A 23,382-nucleotide genomic window follows, 5' to 3' on the forward strand; every position below is an offset into this window, starting at 1 on the left:
GTCCTTTCCCATGGCTTAGAAGGCACTGGTTCTTGAACTATATATATAATTATAGAACATGGAAAAATGAATTTAATATGAAGAAGCCGAATTGATAGAAATCTTAGCATATGTTTCTAGATCAGGAAACAAATTAATAAGAAAAGAAAGTTTCCTCTAAGCAAGAGAAATTCAAGGTACATGCTACCTTAGCTTTCTTTTCTTTTCTTTTTTTTTTAGAAAATAAATTATTGCAGAGGAAATATTTAGTAGTACCTTGTCCTTTTTGCGTTTGGTTATTAAAAAATAGTAATATTATAGACTTAATTATACAACTTCAAGACCTATAGCTCATATATTTAGTTAGAACATTTGATACTATTTAGACTGTTTATAGTTTCTCCTAGAGGAATAGGCATAAACCATGGTTAAGCTGCTTAGTTTAATTTTTTAGCACTTGGAAAAAAAATGTACAGTAGTTTGAACACTCAGTCTTTGCAAACCTCCATTGAGGTCAAAGATTTCACTCATAGGTACAAAATTAGTTTACAAATTTTTTGGCAATTTCATCTTAGTAACCCGTTTTATCCTATTGCCATTGTCCCAACCATTGAAAAAGTTTACAATAATTTACATAGAAATATTTTCAAAGTGCTTAAGAATAGTGATTGTTCTCTGGGATATTTACAGGTGGCCTATACAATGTATGTACAGGTGGTATACACTATAGCACAAGTTTCATTGCTGGAATATGGCTTTCTAGGGAAAGTGCATATTTGGCCAGAGGTGGCAATACTGTCTAGAAATTCAAGGGTTATAGGGAACCACATCCAAAGCTGAAGCAGAGTGTGGACAGGAAATTTATGAAAGTCATATAAAAACGGTCAAGTACACAAGCTTGATCCACGCAGATATCTTGATGTTCTTCCAGGCTGGAGGAAGAAAGAGACTTCAGCTGCTGGCTCGGTTACCATTCCAAATAGGGGAATTATTGGTTTGGATCTCAAAGGTTGAGACTTGTCTCAGAAGTCAAGCTAGATCATCATCTGTGCTTACAATTGATATCTGTGGAAAAGAAAAAAATATGGAGTGAGCTTGATCACTCATTGGTAGCACTTCTAGTCACTAAAATGGACCTTGCTTTTGAGTTGGTCATTCAGAACTCAAAGGTACCTAGAAGGGAAGTCAGATCCAAAATAGTATTGAGTTGTGTCACTAATGCAGTTTAACTTGAATTTAGCTGCATCTACTTGGTAGAGAGAGGAAATAATGTGACTAATTCTGCATCTTCTACTTAATGATCTTAAGTCCTGGAGAAAAATATGAATAGACAGACACACGTGTGCCATGAATTGGCTACCATTCTTTGTTTTACCAGAATGTTGGAGAGGGAGTGCTCAGCACTTGTTTTGTTCAGATTGGTCCCTAAACGAAGGCCAAATACTCCATTTGGGTTTCAACTAAAGAACCAGTGAGTGAAAAACTAGCTCGCTATACCAGGTGGGACAGGACACTTCCAAGCATTTGGTAATTTTGGCCCAAAGAATCTTGCTCAATACACTGACTTGAAGCTAACTCTCCTATATATGATATGCTAATTTACTTATTTAACAGTTCAAAAAGGAGCTACTTGGTTCATGCAAATATTTACATGTAGTTTCTATAACCCAAAATACCTCCAATAGTATAGTGATGACCTGAAGTTGACTTACTTGTCATCCTGTACGGGGCAGGTGCTGGTCAACTGACTGACTTATGTTCTAACAGGCTAGACTGTGTAATCTCTGGTAAATGAAGTATTTGGTGGGTTCATGATCCTACTGGCTCTTCCTAGCCCAGACAGTCATAGCTTGAGTTTGAAGTCTCCTTACCAAAAAGTCTTACTGCAAGCAATGGCATAGAGGACACAAAGCTGACTTACTGCTGGGTACGTGTGTCCAACCGAAGCACTGTGTCTACCAATGTCTATAGACAGGTCCTCTTCAGTGGTCTTCAAGTACACAGGATTGTCAAAGTTCATGCTTTTCATGTTCTTGTGTTGCCAGTTCCGCCACATCAAGTAGCCACCGACTGCTGCCATTGCTAAGAGCACTGAAAAAAGTTAGAAGGCAACTAAGCAAGGTCTTGTCTCAAAACACAGAAAAAAGATCATGTTCATGAATCCGTAAGCGACATTCCTAAAAGTTTCATGTTCTATGATGCTGAATAACCAGAAGTTAGAATCTAAATGGGCAGGAGCTTGAAACAAGGTCAGACCAATGGTTAAGTGTTATTCTCTAGACTGGGCAAACGTAGTGTCCAGGGCCCCTTCCCAGGCGGAACGAATTGAAATTATGGAAGCTTCTGGAGAGCTCTTCAAGGGGTCCTCCTAGTCTAGTGTGTTCGCTAAGCTTGCAATCCAGTAATTTAGGATAAAGAGGCCATTATAGTATAGTGCCTTAGCATCCACATACTCAGTAGTAGCTTTATAGGTCCATCTCCTTGGGTTTGAAAATTCTTAACTTTTTAATTTACTCCCTATACGTCCTAATTCTTCAAGAAAGCATTTGAGCATTGTATCTCCTCTGTGTGAAATACTATATATATCTCCAAGAGAATTAGAACAGTTTTCTTTACTTAAAGGGACTTACTATGAAATGGAGTATGCCAGACTAACCACTCTGAAGTAGCAAGCTATAAGCACCCTTCATGTAATAGCTGAACATTTATCACTGCCAGTCACTGTGGGAAGGATACCACCGAAGAGAAAGGCATGGACTCTCAACTCAGTGTGCCATGTTGGGGAGGGAGTAAAATGTAATTCAGTATCATGAGAGCTATGAAAGTACAAGGGGCCATGGGAAGTATGTCTCTAGATGAACTACAAATGCCCATCTGGTATCTAAGAAGTTCATGGGCTCCACATATATAAAGAATCGACTTACAGAGGGGAAGGATGGCCCACGCAGCAGAAGTCCCTTTTGGGGGAACACTGACCTCCGATACTGCTGTGGTCACGTTGATCCCTATAGGCGGATAAAAAGAACCAGTTTAGAAGAATCTGAACTCAGACTTGGAAATGCACCCATCTCGTGGAGAGCCTCATACCCTTGCATCCATCACGATGCTCAGTATCTACTATGATTGTATAGCAGCAACAACTGATCTAGAAGTATTTGAGAGTCACATGCTGTTATAGCCATTTCATTAACATTTCTGTAACACAGTCCTTAATAAGTCAGGTCAGACTAAGACTCGAAGCTTCTTAGTCTTTGTAGTTTAAAAGTAGGTTACCAATCGGGGCAGAGCTAGTAGTTAAAGGCTGTATTAATTATTTAAGTAATAGATACAAAGTGTGGCTGTTAGTTGAGATTAACAGTTTGCAGTACTGAACCCAATACCTCCAGGAACTAGTCCACTAGTTGGTGAAATTTCTGTTGTGTTGGTATCTTTTGTCTCACTGTAAGCCATAGTAGTTGCAGTACCTGAATTATAAAAACCAAGAACCTGGTTAATGCCAAGGTTCCAGAGTGTCTAGTTGTTTAGTCCAGATTAGCCCTGGCTAGGTTATTTTAATACCACGGGAAACAGACAAATCACTGCTGAACTAAGTTGCATGGTGGATGTATCAAAACTGGGAGAAACAGCAGTCTTCGGACAAAACCAGACACATGAGACTTTAGGCAGAAGAGCAAGCATTTGAAAGTTGACAATTTAAAAAGACACACAGCCACACTTCATGACCCCTCTAAGCAATGTCCAGGTTCCTGAAAGTTACAAAAAAAGCCTGTGAGCCCGGCAGCAGTGGTTCAGTGGTTGAACCAGGAGGTCACTGTTCGATTCCCAGTCAGGGCACATGCCTGGGTTGTGGGTTTGATACCCCAATAGGGGGCATGCAGGAGGCAGCCAATCAATGGTTCACTTTCATCATTGATATTTCTCTCTCTCTCTCTCTCTCTCTCTCTCTCTCTCTCTCTCTCTCTCTCTCTCTCTCTCTCCCTCTCCCTTCCTCTCTGAAATCAATCAATAAAAATATATTTTTAAAAAAGAAATGCTCTTGAAAACAGATGACCAGGAATACTAGTCTTACCCCAGATTGTCTTGCAACTACTTTCTCAATAAATGGAGCTAGTCCCTGAAGGGACTCGGGATTAAACTAATAAAAACCTCACTATATGAGCTCCTTGCTTACAACTTGTGAGTTGAATTTGCCACTTAACCAAAATCTAAGAACAGAAGACTAAAAATGTAAGTTTAAGTGTGAGTTTAAGATAGTGTCACGCACTGGGGCTATGAGGTTTCCTGTAACCATAACCTTCTTTGTGCATAATTTCTGGCCTCTCTCTTCAGAGGAAATGTTAAGGCTTTGTTCTGTTATCTGCACGTTGCCTAGCTCAGTGTTGTTATGGGACTAATCAGTAAGAGGCCTGTTAATACTTTGACAAAAGTGTCACTTATAGACTCATCTGATGTTGAAATGAGTAAAAAGTCAACTCTGAAGTAAAACCATGAGTACCTGGTAGGCAATAGTACCAGGCTATTCCTAGAGTTAGTTAAAACAGAATTCTTAAAATCCAGGCTAGTTTTCATAGCTAGTGTCTTATTCTATAGCCTGTTGTATGTCTGGCTAGTGGATGGAAAGTAAAAAGTCTTACTTTGGCACTCCCGGCCATTTGCCCGTAGGTTGAACCCATTGGGACAGGAACACGTGTATTTTGGGGAGTGATCATTAATCTGTGGTGCTGGCAGACATAGGTATTCACATCCTCCATTCTCCATGTCTTCTTCACACCAATTTTTACCTGTTCAGACACAAAAATCCTTTAAAAGAAGTACGCCAGAGCCTGTTATATACACAAAGTCCTGTTCTAGGTGCTGAAGACATGAATCCTTGGCCCCAAGGAGTTTAAACTTGTCTACTCAGCCTAACCTTCCAGTTAAACCAATACCAGTGAAGACTAAATATAAGAGTACAGACAGCATGCTCTAAGGACACCAGAGATCCAAAGAAACTTCTTGGAAGTAGAACAAGAGTTATGCCTTAAACAGATGGATGCTGAGGGAGTAGGTGGAGAATGGAGGTGAGTGACCAGGAGTGGCACTAATTACTGGTCCAAAGCTCATACTGAAGGCTCTGAGGAAGGAGATAAGCATGTTCTCCAGGCTTTATCATGCCTTGTTCCCACAAAGTGGAAGGCACCCTACTATATGGACGTTTAAGAGTTTCGTTCATTCATTTTTATGCATATAACACCCCTCCACACATACACACACAACATACACACACAGTTCACCTAATCAGCCTTCCTCTCTCAAGCTCCTGGTAACCACTAATCTGTTTATTATTTGTACTAGAGGCCTGGTGCATGAAATTAGTGCACTGGGGGGGGGGCGGTCCCTCAGTCTGGCCTATGACCTCTTGCAGTCCGGGAGCCCTCGGGGGATGTCCGACTGCCACAGAGGCAGGAGAGGCTCCCACCACTGCTGCTGCGCTCGCCAGCCATGAGCCTGGCTTCTGGCTGAGTGGTGTGCCCCCTATAGGAGCACACTGACTAACAGGGGGCAGCTCCTGCATTGAGCGTCTGCCCCCTGGTGGTCAGTGCGCACCATAGCAACCGATCATTAGGCCATTCGGTCGATTTGCATATTAGCCTTTTATTATATTATATAGGATAGTTTCCCCTTCTTCAAGGTGTTATATAAATGTAGTTACACAGTTCTTTTCAAACTCTCTTCTTTCATTTATCAATATTAAGAGTTATGAAGTGTACCTCATTATAGCTTAGTCATTGTATTTCCCTAATGACTAAGGGTTTTGAACATCTTTTCATGTACTTATTGGACATGTAGAGCTTCTTTGGAGAAATGCCTATTCAAATAATTTATCCATTTTTAATTTTTTATATTATTTTCCCCTTTTACCCTCATTTACCCCCTTCTCTGCACTATTGTCTGTCCATGGATTATGCATATATGCATGTAAGTTTTTTGATTAATCTACCCCCCTCCCCAACCTCCCCTTTCCCTCTGAGATTTGTCAGTCTGTTCCATGCTTTTATGTCTCTGGATCTATTTTATTCATCATTTTATTTTGTGCATTAGATTCCATATTTAAGAGAGATCATGTGATACCTGTCTTTTTCTGACTTGCTTATTTTGCCGAGCATAATACTCTCCAGGTCCCTCCATGCTACCTCGGATATTTGCTTTTTTATTTTTGAGTTGTAAGAGTCCTTTATGTATTCTGGGTAATAGATTCTTATTGGCTTTATGGTTTGCAAATATTTTCTCCCATTCTGGGGTTGCCTTTTCACTTTTTTGATGGTATACTTGGAAACACAAAATTTTTAAAAATTCTGATGAAGTTCTATTTATCTATTTCTTCTGTCACTTGTGCTTTTGGTATCATATATTAGAAACCATTAACTCAAGGACATGAAGATTTACTCCTAAGTTCTCTCTCTTTTTTTAAATGAATGTGCATTAGGGTCACTTGAGAAACTGGGAGCATTTTATTCTATGGATTCTAATGCTCAGTCTTTTTCAAACTTATATCTCCAGGGCCTAGAACTGTACCTGTCACCTAATAGATTTTTAAAAAATTATTCCCATTTCATAGCCCCTCCCCTTTGGGAACTAAGCTTGTTCTCTTCTGTATCTCTGGGTCTGTTTCTGTTTATTCATTTATTTTGTTTTTTAGATTCCACATATGTATAAATGAAATAATATGGTATTTGTCTTTCTCTGTCTGACTTACTTCATTTAATCCTAATACCCTCTAGGTCAGCCATGGGCAAACTACGGCCCGCGGGCCGGATCCGGCCCGTTTGAAATGAATAAAACTAAAAAAAAAAAGACCGTACCCTTTTATGTAATGATGTTTACTTTGAATTTATATTAGTTCACACAACCACTCCATCCATGCTTTTGTTCCGGCCCTCCGGTCCAGTTTAAGAACCCATTGTGGCCCTCAAGTCAAAAAGTTTGCCCACCCCTGCTCTAGGTCCATCCATATTGTTGCAAACAGGAAAATTTCATTCTAATTTATTACTCAATAATATTCCATTGATGTCCATTCATTTATGGACATCTAGGTTGCTTCCATATTTTGGCTAGTACTAGTAATGCTGCAATGAACATAGGGGTTCATATATCTTTTTGAATTAGAATTTTTGTTTTCTTCAGGTAAATACTCAGAAGTGGAATTCTGGATCATATGAAAGTTCTATTTTTAATTTTTTTGAGGAATCTCCATATTGTTTTCCATATGGCTGTACTAATTTACAATCCCACCAACAGTGCATGAGGGTTCCCTTTTGAGTACATCATCACCAACACTTGTTGTTTGTTGATTTATTGGTGATAGCCATCTGACAGTGGTGTGAGGTGATGACTCACTGTGACTTTTATTTGCATTTCCCTGGTGATTAGTGACATTGAGCATCTTTTCATATGTCTGTTGGCCACTTGTATGTTGTCTTGGGAGAAATATCAATTCAGGCAGGTCCTCTGCCCATGTTGTTGTTGTTGTTGTTGTTTTAATCCTCGCCCAAGATATTTTCCCATTGATTTTTAGGGAGAATTGAAAAGAGAGGGAAAGACAGAAACATCAATGTGAGAGAAACACATCAATTGGTTGCCTCCTGCATGTGCCCCAGCCAGGGCCTGGGCCGGGGAGGAGCCCGCAACCAATGTACATGCCCTTGACTGGAATCGAACCCGGGATCCTTTGGTCCACAGGCCCACGCTCTATCCACTGAGCTAAACTGGCCAGGGCCCTCTGCCCATTTTTCAGTTGGGTTGTTGTGTGTTTTTTGGTGCTACATTGTATGAGTTCTTTATATATATTGGATATTAACCCCTTATTAGATGTATCATTTGCAAATGTTTTCTTCTATTCAGTAGGTTGTCTTTTCATTTTGTTGGTAGTTTCCTTTGCTGCACAAAAACTCTTTAGGTTGATATTAAAAGTTCCATTTAGATACAACCAATCAAGTCTTTTGAGGAGACAATATGACCAGATGTGTCTGAGCATCTACACAATCCTATACAAGATGCGTCATGAGGGGTGGAGGAAGGGAAAGTTTGTGGCTACTTCGGAGGCTAGTGCCATAGTCTTAGCAAGAAGGGATGTAGGCCGAGGGTATGTGGAAAAGACTGAACATGGAAGGTTGGGAGGGAATAGGAGAGCTCAAGTCCTGAAGCTCTTTTACTAGGAAGCCAGAAATAAAATATCCCAAACTCCAGGTTTGAAGTGTTTGGTATAGAAGGGAAAAGCTCCATTTTAGAGCAAGTTGAATTGCTAACAAGCTACTGATACCCAGCAGGTACTGTGTCATGCTCCTGCCCTTAAAGTGGCCATGAAGGGTCCTGCTTCCCCGGTTACCTGATGGCTGGACGAGTTCATGATAGACAATGATGTCTTGGGCGTCATTAAGGTTGTTAACTAGAGTGGCCAGCTCCGACCCAGTGAATTTATTGGCACCATAGACGGCTTCATTTTCCCCGTCTATCCAGTAGACACGATCCTAAAACAGAACCCCCAGATTAGCACGTGCATGTAGGATTAACACATATCACTGTCTAACTAAGGTCATTATTATTTACTGGCAAATTAATGGACCAAGTTTATTTAAGGCTGGTCTGGGATACTGGATGAGAAACTGTAAGAGAGCAAGTTCAGGTTTCTTAAAGTGCTACAAAGAATCAAAGCGTATCTAACTTGTCCCAGGTTTTAAGTGACAGCAGCTTTTCAAGTCATGCCCTCTGCTCTCCCCTCCTCCCCCCAAGGTGCTATAGTAACTCAAAGGTATACACTTGGACGTGAGGCAGGCGTCTTACCTCAAATATCGTTAGTGCAAGAGGATGGGCGAGGAACTCCAGAGACTTGAGCACTATCCTCCGATCTTGGCCATTCAAGTCCACACTGGATAACATGTGCAACTTGGAATCAAGCCAATAGAGACGGCTCTTTATGAGGTCTAGGCAGGAAAAGAATTTCGTTGCATGGTAAGTCAGTATGGCTCTGGCTTCCATTTAAAATCTCTAAGGAATCCGATATTTGACTTTTATGATTCCTGCTCCAGTAGGGATTCTTTTTTTTTTTTTTTAAATATATTTTATTGATTTTTTACAGAGAGGAAGGGAGGGGGATAGAGTTAGAAACACGATGAGAGAGAAACATCGATCAGCTGCCTCCTGCACGTCCCCTACTGGGATGTGCCCACAACCAAAGTACATGCCCTTGACCAGAATCGAACCTGGGACCCTTCAGTCTGCAGGCTGACGCTCTATCCACTGAGCCAAACCGGTTAGGGCTCCAGCAGGGATTCTTAATGGGATCCGGCAAATCTTGTGACATGGCATGCCATTTCGGGAAACTCAAGGGGTACCTACGGTTCTCAAAGCAACTGACTTAAGAAATGTTACTCACATGATGGAAGTTTTAAAAGAGGCTAGCATTTTGTGGTTCTCCCCTTCTGAGCCAGAAAAACTGTTATAAGCTGGCAATTCAGGAAATGCTAAGGCACCTGGGCCAGGAGTATTTAGGGTGAGAGTTCCCGAGACCCACCAGTCACTGAATTTGTGTCAGATATTAGGCCCCCATGGACTAGCTAGTAATTACGCAGTATGTAATTTAAATTCCCCTTCCATTGGTATTGCTCAGTTATTTCCATCCAAAGCCACTGCTCTAGCACTGTCTGCTGTAGTCTAGAGTTAACAATGGAGATCAGTTAAAGCCAGGTGACGGCTGTTGAGCTGGTGGTCAACATAGGAAGAACATACGTACCAAGTGTAATTCCGTTAGGCCATTGGATATCCACTGCCACCAGCGGCCGTCTATCAAATCCATTCATTCCTGCTTTTTCTATTTTAGCTGGCTCACCCCAGTCTGACCAGTAAACAAATCTGGGAAGAATGAAGTTAGAAATAAGCCTCAGTGGCTTTAGAACGAATAAAGTTGTAGCTTAGGACAAACGTTCAAAGAGTGAACAGAAAAATTCTAGGGGTTGATTACGACAAATAGTAACACTTCAGACTATAACTTATGTTCTGCATAAACAAAACACTGAGAACCTACAAGCTCATTCACTATATTAATGTATTTGAGTCAGCCAAAAGTCACATATTATATGTTCTGTTTTTATTTCTATTTTTTATTTTTTTGTTAATCCTCACCTGAGGAGGATATTTTTTCCCATTGATTTTTAGAGAGACTGGAAGGGAGGGGGAGAGACAGAGAAAACCATCATTGTGAGAGAGACACGTACATTGGAATCAAACCCGGGACTCTTCAGTCCGAGGGCCAATGCCCTCACAACTGAGCCAAACCGGAAGAGCTATGTTCCATTTTTAAAAGGCTGATTCTTTCTGAGGAGTGAAGAAGAGTAACTGTTAAGTTGTATAGCAGGGGTAGCTGATCATGTGCTGGTGAGGTTACAGGGCCCATTTCTGATGACTGCAGGCTTAGCTTCCTTAGCTGTTCTGTTTATTATTTAGTGGCAATTTAGGAAACCTCTCCATGAAATGTTTCTAGCGAGGTCTGTCAATTTCAACAGGACTTTTGGATAAGACTTGAGGTAATGTAGTTACCCAAATCCTCACAACTCATGCTAAGACTTAGGTTTGATCATCCAGAGCTAACCTGACAAAGCATTCCGACAAAAATGAAAAGTCCCTTGTGTAGAAGCTGGGTGGGTACGAGGGTTCAGATCCACCCTCTGTTGCACATCAAATCAGAAGCGTTGTTTCCTTAACTTCCACCAGCAGTCAGGCTGCCCTGGGAGGGCCTGGCACACAGGTGGGACCATGACATGTTGAACCAGACAATTCTTTCTCGTGGGCAGCTGATAGGTCTTGATATTTCAGTTCTACTTCAGGCATGAGGAGGGCTGCTGGCCTATGCAAACGGCACCCAAAAGGCTACGGGATGCAGAACACAGAATACACACCCGGACAGGGGGTCCACGGCTATGGAGGCCGGCTCTCGCAGGTCCGAGTTAAACAGGAGCTTCCTTTTGGTTCCATCCAGGGTAGCCACTGAAATAGTCTTAGAAGCCGCGTCAGTCCAGTAGAGGGTCTTGTACACCCAATCAACAGCAATGGCTGCAGGATTATAGACATTGTCGATCATTTTAACATGTCTACCAACCTTGTCATCCAGGGAGGCGCTGAAACAGAGTAGGTCACAAGAAATTTCAGAGGTTGACGCCATCGGAGCCTGGAGAACAGACTTTCTGCTTACAAAATGGTCCGTAGCCTTGTTCGGAGAGAACTCTAGTAACACCGCTCACCGCTCCAATGACTGAACCGGGCTGCTCACTGGCCCTGCATTAACAGTAGGCTAACTAGTTGCCGTGTGTGTTCCATATGCCAGACCCACACGCTTCTAAGTGGAGCTATTTGTTTCAGTAGCCATCATCTGAGTTCCTCTAGTTCCCATTAAGGAAAAACTGCACTTCCATTTCTATTTGTAGCCACCATAAACGGTTCTCAATTAACAGTTAAGGGGAGAAAATAGGAGACATTAAGATGTCAGCTGGGATCATCTTTTAGCTGTAGACACTTTTTATTTCATAGGTGACTGTTCATTTCTAACGAGGAACTGATAGTCATGGAACAGTTAAAGGATGGGTGTTTAGATTCACTATCTCCAGCTAACGAGATGCTAGATGGAGACAAGAGAAATTCCTTCAAACCTTCCCAAAGGCCAAGCGATTTAGACCAAGACACCAAAATGGAACTGAAAGTTACCTGAAGATGGCCTTTTGGCTCAGATCAGCCCAGAATAGTTTCTGGGCAGCAATGTCAGCATCGAGAGCCACAGTGTTTCTTAGCTGCTCCACTAGTTGGATATATTCTTTCCTCTCTAAGCCAATCTTCCTGATGTCTCTGCGATTAGTGAAGATTAGACTTGGCTCTTTCCCTGCAAGACAGGAGTCCAGTGTATTTAGTTTTGCTGCAAGAAGGTAAGGTCCTTCTCAGCTACCTCCTCCCAAGAAAGCAGCACTTAAAAAGTGAAGCCACCGCCCTGGCCAGTGTGGGCAGTGGTTAGAGCATCAGCCATGCTCCAAAGGGTCTCAGGTCTGGTTCCTGGTCAAGGGCATATACCTGGGTTACAGGTTCCATCCCTACCCCATTTTGGGTGTGTGGGGGAGGCAACCAATTGATGTGTCTCTCTCACATTGATGTTTCTCTCGCCCTCCCTCTCTCCTCCTCCCTCACTCCCTTATATTCTCTAAGAAATCAATGGAAAAAATATCCTTGGGTGAGGATTGGAAAAAAAAAAAAAGTGAAGCCATTGCTGAACACCTCAGGAATACTCGTGCCAGAGGCCGTGCCCCAGAGACCTGCAAGTGCTTCCCACTACTTACGAAGGCAGTTCTGAGGTCTCAGCATTCAGCAACAGGGCTGCTGGCGAATAAGTTATTTATTTGAATTGCACTCAAGTATTGGAAGCAGGAAGTAAGCAAAGCTGGCAGGTATTCATGGTATCATGTGCAAAAGGAATAGACCAAGGCAGGAATCTGGGGAAATGATCTCTGTTTAACCTGTGATAGAGAATGCGCTGTGATCTTAGCAGCATTGCTCTCAGGTACTATTTTAGTTTCATCTTCAATTTGGCTATTGTCATCACAGGCTGTACCTTTCCTAAGCACTTAACTCTTAAAGATATCAGAGCAACACCAGTCCTAGTCCATTTACCTACAGCCTTGCACACGCCAGTGGCAAGATCCATTTGGTAGCCACGACTACATTCACACTTGTAACCGCCTTTTAAGTTGATACAGATCTGACTGCAGATTCCCGGGTTTTGGCATTCGTCAATATCTAGGAGGGAAGTTAGAATTAGTCTTGCTGTTCCTGGGTAACCCACAGAGATTCACTGTCCTTTCCCGCCACCCCCAGGGCTGAGGGCCTCCTCTTTGACTCACCTCCACAGGTTTTCCTGTCTATCAGCTCAAACCCAGCCGCACAGTCACATTCGTAGCCTATAACCAAGTCTCTGCAGATATGGGAGCATCCACCATTGTTAACCAAGCATTCATTTACATCTGAAATAAAAATGTCGTCGAGTTACTTGACAACTTATTCCAAATAGATATTTGTCCTAGTAACATTAAAAATCCAGGCTCTCTGCAATAACTTATCTACTTAGTCTGCTCAAATCTATGATTTTTCCAAGCTCTACTAATTTTTCTTATAAATATGCATCTTAGAGTGTACTGGGGGAATAATAGAGCCCATCTCCCTGGTCAGTTGGTTGAGCAGGATTTGATCAAGCTTCTCTATTACTGGTTAGTTATCTTTAAGGAGGTAAATTATGAACTAGTTTGTCACTACATGGGCTCTTGAGTCATAAAAATTCACTCTTAAGTCCAACAATTAAACTTAGTTCATTAAAAGTGAAGCCAGGCATTATGCATTAGCCATGCTAGATTGAACGAGCCAACCCAGCTCTGTCCCCAAGCAACCCCTTCACTTACGACATTCTTTCAGGGGCTCGTCACTCCAGTCCCTGCAGTCCTGCTCCTGGTTACATACTTTAATGATGTCTATGCATTCCCCGCTTCTGCACTTGAACTTTCCGGGACCCAAGCACTGATTGACTGCAAAGAGAAACACAGAAGAGAGACTCCCTGAGTGGGTCCGATCAGGGTAGTCCCTTGACAAACCCACACGAAGAGGCCCTTACCATTTTTGCAGTTGACTTCGTCAGAACCATCCACACAGTCTCGGATGCCATTACACTGCCTGCTGCCATGGATGCAGCTACCATCCTCACATTCAAACTGGTCTGGTCGGCAGGTTCGAGAAGCTACAAAGGGAGGAAACACCATGGGATGAAGCCAGCCAAGTTGTCCCCAGTGGATCCATGGAAGAGAACCGAACATGCCACACTGATGAGAATGCTACGTACGACAGTTGACCTCATCGCTGCCATCCCTGCAGTCCGGATCGCCGTCACAGCGCCACTTCTTGTGGATGCACTCGCCAGAGCCACACTGGATCTCGCTGGCTGGGCACTTGGTGTGCATCACTGGCTGGCGGCCACACTGCTCCAGGGACTCATCAGACTGGTCCGAGCAGTCGGCATCATCGTCACACACCCAGCTGAGGGGGATGCAGGAGGAGGCGCTGCACTGGAACTCGTGGGCACCACAGGACGGCGGGGCACAGTTGAGCTCATCACTGCCATCGTTACAGTCATCCTGGCCATTGCACACAAAATTCCTGGAGATGCAGCGGCCGCTGGAGCAAGTGAACTCATCAGAGCTGCATGTTACGTTGACTATTAAGAGAGAGGAGGCCCCATTGAAAGTGCATCAGGACTGGTCCTTTTAGGACTTTTGTCTGGAAATCTAACCTGCAGATCTTTGGTCATGAATCCTAGCTTTCTAGCTTAACTTAAAAGCTAAAGTGTAATTATCTCAATATCCAAGTTCCTGGAATACCAGGAACAGTCTCACCACATAAAAGATGCAGGGGCACTTGAATAAGAACAGAAATAAAGGACCAAGAAAAGAGTTGAAGACCAGAAGTTAATTTGAGATGAGAGCCACAGTGAACTCTTACAGGAAGTGATCAATAACTTAAACAAGGAATTCCTTTCTGGAAGGCAGAGACTGAGTTATCTTTAAATGGACATAGTGCTTATCAGGCCAGACCACATTATTAGCTGAGAGGATCATGCATCAGGTATTCAGGCAAATGTACACTCATAGTAAGCACTATCACACGATCACCCGAAAGGAGCCATTATGTTATACCATCATGCATGGCTCCTTCTCTTTACATCCCTCAAATGAGGATCAGGATTAACAGGTCGTAAATACTTAAAAGTTTCAGAAAGTCAGTTCGAGGGCTAGCATGACAGTCTAGCAGCCAGGTATGCCAATAATGATAAGCTAGTCAGAGTCAAAGATAAGCCAGTTTGTACTTTGATTCAGATTCGGGCCAAATGGATTCAGTCACAATTTGGTGGTAATTAGGGTAGAGACCACGACTCTCTTGGGAAGCAAAGTCTAGATTTAAGAGGGAAACACTAGGCAGCTCCAGGTCTTACCAACACACAAAGCTCAATTCTAGGATTAAACACCAAAACTCATTGGACTAGGTGCAGTGGTATTGACCTCCAAAGCTAATTTCTACATGGAGGATGTGTTTCAGCTGCAAGCGTCCTCAGCTCACTGGCACACTACTGCACTAGGAGGCCCGTGCTTCTGGGCAGCTGTAGTTACAGAGGCCCTATAAAAAGGGCGGTAGCTTGAAAGAGCGTTCAAAACAATGTTTGTTCAACCTTGAGATTTTCCCAGGGCCTCACCTTTAAGGTGTAGCATTTATTACACACTTTCCAAGAACAGAAGCATGAAAGGGAAGGAAACAGAGTTGGCTTTTACAGGTAGAAACTGACAGAAGACAAAATTACCACCAGTTGGGTAGTTTTTCTTTGGGTATCTGCTAACGATGTTCACGAACACGTCGGTGCCAGTTTAACTTCTGGAAGGGTTAAAATAGAAGCTGGTGTTGGAGCTAAGACATGCTGGTATGATACTTAAGTGATTTATTTCCATCAGGAGATCCAATTTAGACCGAGGAATGTGTTTGCTGGCCCTATTCCCCTCCTGGGATGGCGCCAAAGCGAGGAAGGCCCATGAATTACTGTCCTCACAGAGACAAAAGCCCACCCACTTGGTGCTTGACTGGGCTACTTCTAAATGTAAGTGCCTTGAATGACTTACCTTTTTATTTCTATTTGTCTAGAAGAAACACCAAAGCAAGCCGTGGTCAATGACCATGTGAACTTCTTTCAGACTTTTTGGGGCAGTTAGGAAGGGCAAGTAGTTGAGCAGATAGTAAAGTCACTGGAAAGCGAGTCAACGTAACTGCCTCTTCATGCTTAAGTTAGCTTCCCCTGCCCACCCTTCTTTGAGCAAAAGGGTCCTTGGGATAAGCCACTCAACACTGATCTTCTTACCACAGTTTTCTTCATCTTCTCCATTGTCACAATCATTTTCACCATCACACCTCCAGGACTCTGGGATACACTGAGTAGAATGGGCGCCACAGCTGATTTCATTTGTGCGGCATGTTCTCATATCTGTTGATGATATACAGTCTCAAAAGAGCCTCCAGACTCATCAGTGCAAAGTCGCTGCTCCTGTGCTGCTTGGAGGTACACCTATTGACTCAGTGGCCTGGCATGCTGGTGAAATTGGACTTAACTAGTTGAAGCCTGGGTAGATCCTTTGCCAGCTCCGTTGCTTAGAAGCCATGCCAACCTATGCTACCTGGCAGTACACCTGAGAGCCTTGACCGTGTTACTCCTTCAAGGTTCCGTGGAGTGCCCAGTTCTGGCTTTTGTTTTACTTGGCCTAGTTAGGTTTACTGGCTGGCCTGCTCCTGGACCATTGTTTATCTGTTGGCTATCAAGTGGTACACACAATCCCAATTTCATTAAAGGCCAGATGGTCTAAGACACATGAAGTCTTCCTTCTAGTTCCTTTACAGGCCTCCTTCACAATCTCCTTTAGATTTATATTTTGCAAAGTAGTGACATCCCATACATTTTGACTTTACTGGGTCATCCTCTACTAAAATGTGGGGCTGAATCTTTATGGAACCAGTCTTTACATGTACTAGCTTACATGCCTTAACCAAGATTCTTATTACTCCCCTCGCTTCCTGCCTAGAAAATTGATATCACACATTTATTTTCCTTTCTGCTTGATTTGCTTTTGTAACCATTTTCCCAACTAAAACTTTGTTCATTGTTCCTCCACATTTGGTGCTTCAGTAGGTTTCTATTGCCTGAAAATGAACTCCTAGACTTTCTTCATCTTGACATTCAAATAATTGCAAATCCTCCTCCTCTATCACCTCATAGGCTTTTTCCAAATATCAGCCTAAGAACTCAGATATACATTTGCTTAACTATGAAATTTCTCTTATTTAAGAACAAGCTGTAAGTTTCCTACTTTAATAACTTTAGATTACATGTTTATTCAAAATAACGATATCACCCTACTTCTAGCCATTCTACCTCTTCAGTAACAGATTTTTTTTTTCCATAAAAGGAGAAGCTGTGTATCTAAAAGCTTATATTTGGCCTACAGGGGAGCCTTACATCTTGACTTAGCTTCCAGGACCAGAGTACCATCTGCTCATATTCATCATTATCAAACATTTGAAATCTGTGCACCTAGTCAAGGAGTTCTTAATGAAGTCTGCTGGCTTCAGTCTTAAATGTGCAACAGTGAAGCTACCCAAGAGAACGTCAGTCTTGTTAAACTAAGGAGAACATTCTTTAGAGGCTACTGATCAACTGTTCACGACTTGACTGACTTTGGAGTCAATTGGCCTACACTTCAAGGGAGTCAAAGGAAATTAACACCAAGTATTGGATTAAACAATACTTAGAGATATGAGACACAGAACGGCTTAGAAAAGTTCAAGTCTAAAGCAAGGCACACTCACGGCACTGTTCTGGGCTGTCATCAGAGCCATCTTCACAGTCGGGATCCCCATCGCACTGCCATCGGCTGGGGATACACTGGCCGTTGTTGCACACAAAGTCAGACTCGGCACATGTCTTCTTCTCTACAAAAGTTTATTTGCAGGGTTAAAGTTGGAGTCCCTTACCCAAGAGCCCTATAATCCCATGGGGGTAAAACTGCATTTTGATGTATTTCACTTGTAAAAGAAAGCTGAATCAGTTAGCACCCAACTGCCAATATCCAGGAGAACTATGAAAATCCCACCCTCCCCAGAGGCCAAAGTCACTCACTTAAGAAACTTGGAGGATACTGAGGTCAAGATAAGACAAAGGTTTCTAATTATCTTACAACCCAGGGATTCCTTACAACTCTTGTCTGTTTCATAATGTTGAGATTAAGTAATAGTTTCATGCTCTTCATGCATTTCTTCCAACTCTTTCCAAGTTCTTTATAAATTGAATAGCCAAACACTCCACCCTATGACTGGATCATAGTGTAATTGCTCTAGGGACATACCTTAACAACACATGGTATAGAGCAGGGGTGGGCAAACTTTCTGACTCGAGGGCCACAATGGGTTCTTAAACTGGACTGGAGGGCCGGAACAAAAGCATGGATAGAGTGTTTGTGTGAACTAATATAAATTCAAAGTAAACATCATTACATAAAAGGGTACGGTCTTTTTTTTCAATAGTTTTATTCATTTCAAACGCCGGATCCGGCCCGCGGGCCATAGTTTGCCCACGGCTGGTATAGAGACAGATGAAGCCTCAGTACTGAATACTGTCACCCCTACAGGTCTATTGGGGAGAGGAATCCACTCAGTAAGAAATAAACAGAGCTTGAATCCAAAAACAGGAGAGGTGCCAGAATCCAGCTTGAAGTGATTGCAGTTGCCAATACCCATAACTGATGGCCTGCAAGGTACCCATTTTGCTATTCTTACTAGGGCAGGCCTTTTCTCCTGTAGTTAGGGTGACCATGCAATTTATTGTCCAAATTGGAACAATCTCAGTAGAAAGGGGACACTGTTCGTTGTACCAAGAAGATAAGCATAAACCAAGACTATCCTAAACCAGGCAGCTTGGTCCCCCTACCCACGAGGAAGTCAGAGGGTAAGAAGAGTGTTAAAAAGTAGCCACATAGGATAGTCTAGGCTCGTCCTTCTCAGACTATATTCTTCCTTACCCATGTGTCTATACCTTCCATCGTAATTTCTAGTTTTAAACATTCTTCTCTAACAAATATTATGTAATGGTACGTCAACTAAAAGCTGACGATTTGCTGAAAATTTGAAAGGAACCGCTTCAAGACAGGGGTTTAAACTAGGCACAACACTCAGAGCTTAGAGTATCCTAACTGAGAGGGCCGCTCTGGTTTAGCCTCTGATATTATAAAGGGGGGAGACAGTGATTAGAGTCAATTTCTAGAACTCAAGATGAGGAATTATAATGATTCGAAAAGGGTTATTTATCTCCTTGAATTGTGTAGCCAAGGAAACAAGAAAGGCCACATTAGCTCTTCGATTCACACCTATTTCTAAAATCACTGAAAATACCAACCCCCTAGTGTTAATGTTTAAGTGATATCCTAGGCCCATGTTCTCCTGAGCATGTAGTGGGGTTGGGGTGGATGGGAGTTGGGGAGTTTACAAAGCCAGTTGCTGTAATTCAACCTGTGATATTCCTTAGAAGTTGTAAAAGAGGGAGTAGGAGGTGGCTGGTTGTAAAGAAACCACATGTCTTTAAGAAGCAGAAAATATTACAGGAATAGGAAAGACTGGCTGTATTACCTAGTGTTTGAGAAAAAGATAAATAGCGACAGATTGCTAGAGTTAATCTCTCTCCATTCTGAGCATAGACTGGGAGGGTAAGGAGGCTACTTGAACTGAGCCTTGAGATGGATAGAAAGTTCGATGTGCCACAGGGCAAGAGAGCTACTCGTTACATCCTTAGGGTATCTGAGTCACTGATAATCAGCTCAGCCTAACACACAAGAATGAGGTACTGGGACCAACAGGAACACACGGCTTGTGGAGTTCAAGCTGCAGTTGACTAAATACGCTAGTTGACATACTTGAAAGAAAGAGCTCGGCTGAAACTGTAACCAAGTTCAATATCAAGAGGTTGGACTAGAAAAACAGAAAGTGGCTTTATAAGTTTCCAGTAATTGTGGAGCTTTTCCCTTGGGAACATCTCAAAATAAGCATATTCAGAGATCCCCTGAGGGCTTTCCTTTCCCGCTTTCATACCTGGGAGGTGGAGACAAATTCTAGTGAAGAAATATTTAATTTTTTCCATCTTGTGTGATCTTGATACACATCCTTCTCTTTACCTCTTCCAAGCCCTCCTGCCATGCGGCTAGAAGTTATTTATGCAAAGACTGTTTTAGGAAAAGCCAGCGATGACCCTAAGACGACCCAGGTCAGTTCCTACTAGGAATTGACTCTAATCGCTGTTTCCCCCTTTACAATATCAGAGGCTAAACCAGAGTGGCCCTCTCCTTTAGGACACTTTAAACCAGTGGTTCTCAACCTTCTGGCCCTTTAAATACAGTTCCTCATGCTGTGACCCAACCATAAAATTATTTTCGTTGCTACTTCATAGCTGTAATGTTGCTACTGTTATGAATCATCATGTAAATATCTGATATGCAGGATGGTCTTAGGCGACCCCTGTGAAAGGGTCGTTCGACCGCCAAAGGGGTCTCGACCCACAGGTTGAGAACCGCTGTTCTAAACTCTGAGAGTGGGACCAAGTTTAAACCCCTGACTTGAAGCGGTCCCTTTCAAATTGTCAGCAAATTGTCAGCAAATTGTCAGCAAATTGTCAGCAAATTGTCAGCTTTTAGTCGACTTCCCATTACAGAATTGGTCAGATGGGAAAAGACTTCCCACCCATGAAGAGAATAATTACTTTCTAAGAAAAAACAGTGGGTTTTGCCAAACATGTAAGCTTAGACTAGAGGAAGAATTACTACTTACACCAAGAGAACAGCTGACAAGAGTGAGTTTACGAGTGGGATAGTTACTGAGGAAATTATAGTACCTAACTAAGTAAACCCAGAAATAGCATAGAACTGAGTGTCTTATAGAATATATGAAAATCTTAGTGTTAGAATGCAAATGATGGAAAAGTGTTGCCCAGAACTATTTTTTTTTGTCTTGAGATTGGAGAGAAGTCTCTTCCCCGAGACTGTAGAATGGACTTCTTATGCTTCCACATAAGCTACTAATCCACAGATTGGCACGACAACATCCATGGTGTTGCTGAGAGCTCAAGCACAGGACAGTCGGCTACAATGTTCACACTATAATATGTTAGTAATGATGCATAAAGAAGTAGGTAACGGTATAACAAGATAGCAGTTGGTGAAATTTACATTAAGCTAGTTTTCTTCTGTATTTCTAGTTTGTATAGTGGAGATCTCTATGTAACATCTTTTAAAAGGCAGATGACGATGTTATCACCGGCATTCACACACAACATTATTTTTACAGCATAGAACAAAGGGGTCAAGGTACCTACATGAGAGCATGTAGTTCTCAGCGGTTCTGGCTTGACATGAGGTTATATACATGGCATAAACAAGCATTCCTCACAATGATCTTTTCATAGATGCTGATCAATTGTCACGATGGCATATCCCCGTGGTCTTGGGAGAGATGTCTTCCACCCTGTCTAATGCTTTAGAATTAGCATCTATTGTAGACAGAGAATTGAAGAATAATTCTTATCTAATCTTTGATCTGTGCTGGCTTGTAGCTTCTGTGCCAGGAGTTAATTGATCCCATGAAACTTTACGGATCTTTTTACCATCTGTGACTTTCTTTTGGGGGGAGGAGGGGAATCAAAGCTATTTGAAAATTGCACAAAGAAAGTCTGTTCTAAGCAGTCTTCTGTCTATCTTCACTTCTGGTCCTCCCCTCCCTTCTCCTAGCTTCCTACACCAAATGTTTGCCTGATCTCAGATAAACCAGCTCCTGTCATTTGAAAGGGACTCCACTTTATCTTCAACATTCTGTACCCAAGTTGATAACCCTGTGTCAAACATTCAATTATATTCCTCTAGACCAGGGAATACAGAATCTTTGGACTCTGGTTCAAAGGAAGTCTTAGGAGTAGATTCTGTTTTCAGAATCTCGATACATTTGTAGAAACTAAGATAACATCACCCCTTTTCAATGAAATGCGTAAGTCCCAGTGAGGTGGCAAGTGAGACTGTCAAACTCGTGACTCACCACAGTTCTTTTCGTCACTGCCATCAGCACAGTCTTCGTCCCCATCGCATTTCCACAGCAGTGTGATACAGCGGCCATTTGTGCACTGGAATTGGGAAGGATCACATTTGGCTTTTCTTCCTAAAATCAGGAGGGAACACTTAGCTAAGCCTGGGATATAGGGGTGATAAGTTAGAGATTCCAGTTACCCAAAACCTATGGACAGGGGTCCTCTGAGAAGGACAGCTACAGACTCAGCAGGCTAACACATTCTCGGATGCAGACTTGGGTGGGCCTTGGGGCAGTGACTGATAGTAACTGAGTTCTTAGCTGGGCACACACCGTTTAGATAAGACTAGATTTCCCAGCCTCCCTCGCAATGAGGAATCACCGTGAGAATCAGTTCTGGTTAATGCACTGTAAGCAGGATTGGCATATACAACTTCTAGGAAATATCCTCTATTTTCCTTCCCTTTATTCCTTTCTGGTTCCTGAAATTTGGGCCTGGTGGCTGGAATAATGATCTTGGACCAATGCAGCCAGATCAAGATAGAAGGGATCTAGATTTCCCAGAGAACATGGGGCATTTCCATCTGCCCTGGACTCACTCCCCTCATTTGTTTAAAAGTCACTTGTGTGGCTATAACCACACAGCCAAATCCTAATCCTTCAATGGCATTTCTGGTCCACATTCCATACTGTTATTCATGAATGATGCTCCTATTACAAGCAAAGTGAAGGAGATTTAGAAGGAGCAGCAGGGAAAGGGGAGACATAGAGGCTTAATACCATGGTTCCTCATCTCAGACCTTGAGGTCTGATTGCAAAAAACACATGTTTACACAATGACTCCAAGATAAGATAAAAAGCATCAAGAAGGTATAGTTAAGAGACAAATGAAAATCTTTTTTAACTTAGTGATAGGAGAAAAGCAAGTAAGGTAGAGCCACAGACTTGGGTTCCATTCCTCCGAACCTCAGTTTTCTTATGTTCAATGTATAAACATTTCACTCACACAATGATATGAACTAATTCTTGTAAATAAGTAGGGCACTTGGGTTGTTTTTGTTTTTTGCCTGGCACAGACAGCTAACATCCAGGTGTTTCCCATCATTAGCAGGTCTGTCCTTCTGGAGGATATGATGTCTTTGAGATAAAAGGCAAAGATCCGGTTGCTTAATGCCAATATCCTGCAAATATTCGAGAAACCCAGTGGAGCCATATATAGTTCAAGCAGATTACTTAGGGAGGCCTTCCGATTTCCTGCCACCTTTCAGCATCTGCAGCTGTGACATGCTGGCGTCAGAACAGATGCTACAGTGACAAGCACAGACTGGAACTCTTGTGTTATGCACACAATACTCTAGTTGGCCTCCCTACTGTTGGCTACTCCCCACTGTCGGGAAGATTCTATGCTTTGTGGCAAATTCCCAGGGAGATTAAAATTTGGTCCAAGTCAAGTTCACCGTATGGGTATGGGTGTGGTTATTTTCTTAGACTAAATGTATTTGCTTAAAACCTGCTCCCAGGAGTCTAGTTAAGCTAAGATCCAGGTAAAAAGCAGTGTGATTCCATCGCATTTCCTACATACATTTCATACTATTCATTCATTCCACAAATATTTTGTTGGGTATAAGATACCAGGGACTTAGAAGGGAAAACAGGGGAGAGTAGAGGTTGCTGTCAGGAAGCATCACCTGCTAGTTT

At 42.4% G+C, this 23,382-nt stretch overlaps 1 protein-coding gene across 3 annotated transcripts in view; it reads right to left on the reverse strand.

Moving 5' to 3' along the window:
• Positions 1-402: 402 nt before the first annotated feature.
• The window catches only part of VLDLR (very low density lipoprotein receptor), a 34,343-nt gene continuing 11,363 nt past the window's right edge, over positions 403-23,382 (reverse strand). For 2 of the 3 annotated variants that reach the window (XM_059656796.1, XM_059656795.1), the window contains 18 exons: positions 21,697-21,816; positions 17,437-17,559; positions 15,938-16,060; positions 13,880-14,251; positions 13,655-13,777; positions 13,446-13,568; positions 12,894-13,013; positions 12,664-12,789; positions 11,713-11,884; positions 10,911-11,129; positions 9,749-9,867; positions 8,800-8,939; positions 8,345-8,486; positions 4,614-4,760; positions 3,360-3,443; positions 2,904-2,984; positions 1,901-2,070; positions 403-1,044 (listed from right to left, as the gene is read on the reverse strand). In XM_059656796.1, coding sequence (XP_059512779.1) covers positions 1,009-1,044; positions 1,901-2,070; positions 2,904-2,984; positions 3,360-3,443; positions 4,614-4,760; positions 8,345-8,486; positions 8,800-8,939; positions 9,749-9,867; positions 10,911-11,129; positions 11,713-11,884; positions 12,664-12,789; positions 12,894-13,013; positions 13,446-13,568; positions 13,655-13,777; positions 13,880-14,251; positions 15,938-16,060; positions 17,437-17,559; positions 21,697-21,816 — 2,540 coding nt within the window. In that variant the 3' untranslated portion in view covers positions 403-1,008. The remainder of the gene's footprint in view (positions 1,045-1,900; positions 2,071-2,903; positions 2,985-3,359; positions 3,444-4,613; positions 4,761-8,344; positions 8,487-8,799; positions 8,940-9,748; positions 9,868-10,910; positions 11,130-11,712; positions 11,885-12,663; positions 12,790-12,893; positions 13,014-13,445; positions 13,569-13,654; positions 13,778-13,879; positions 14,252-15,937; positions 16,061-17,436; positions 17,560-21,696; positions 21,817-23,382) is intronic. The other variant, XM_059656798.1, reaches the window with a different exon arrangement.

This window comes from Myotis daubentonii, chromosome 11 (assembly GCF_963259705.1).
Source record: "Myotis daubentonii chromosome 11, mMyoDau2.1, whole genome shotgun sequence".
Classification (NCBI taxonomy): domain Eukaryota; kingdom Metazoa; phylum Chordata; class Mammalia; order Chiroptera; family Vespertilionidae; genus Myotis; species Myotis daubentonii.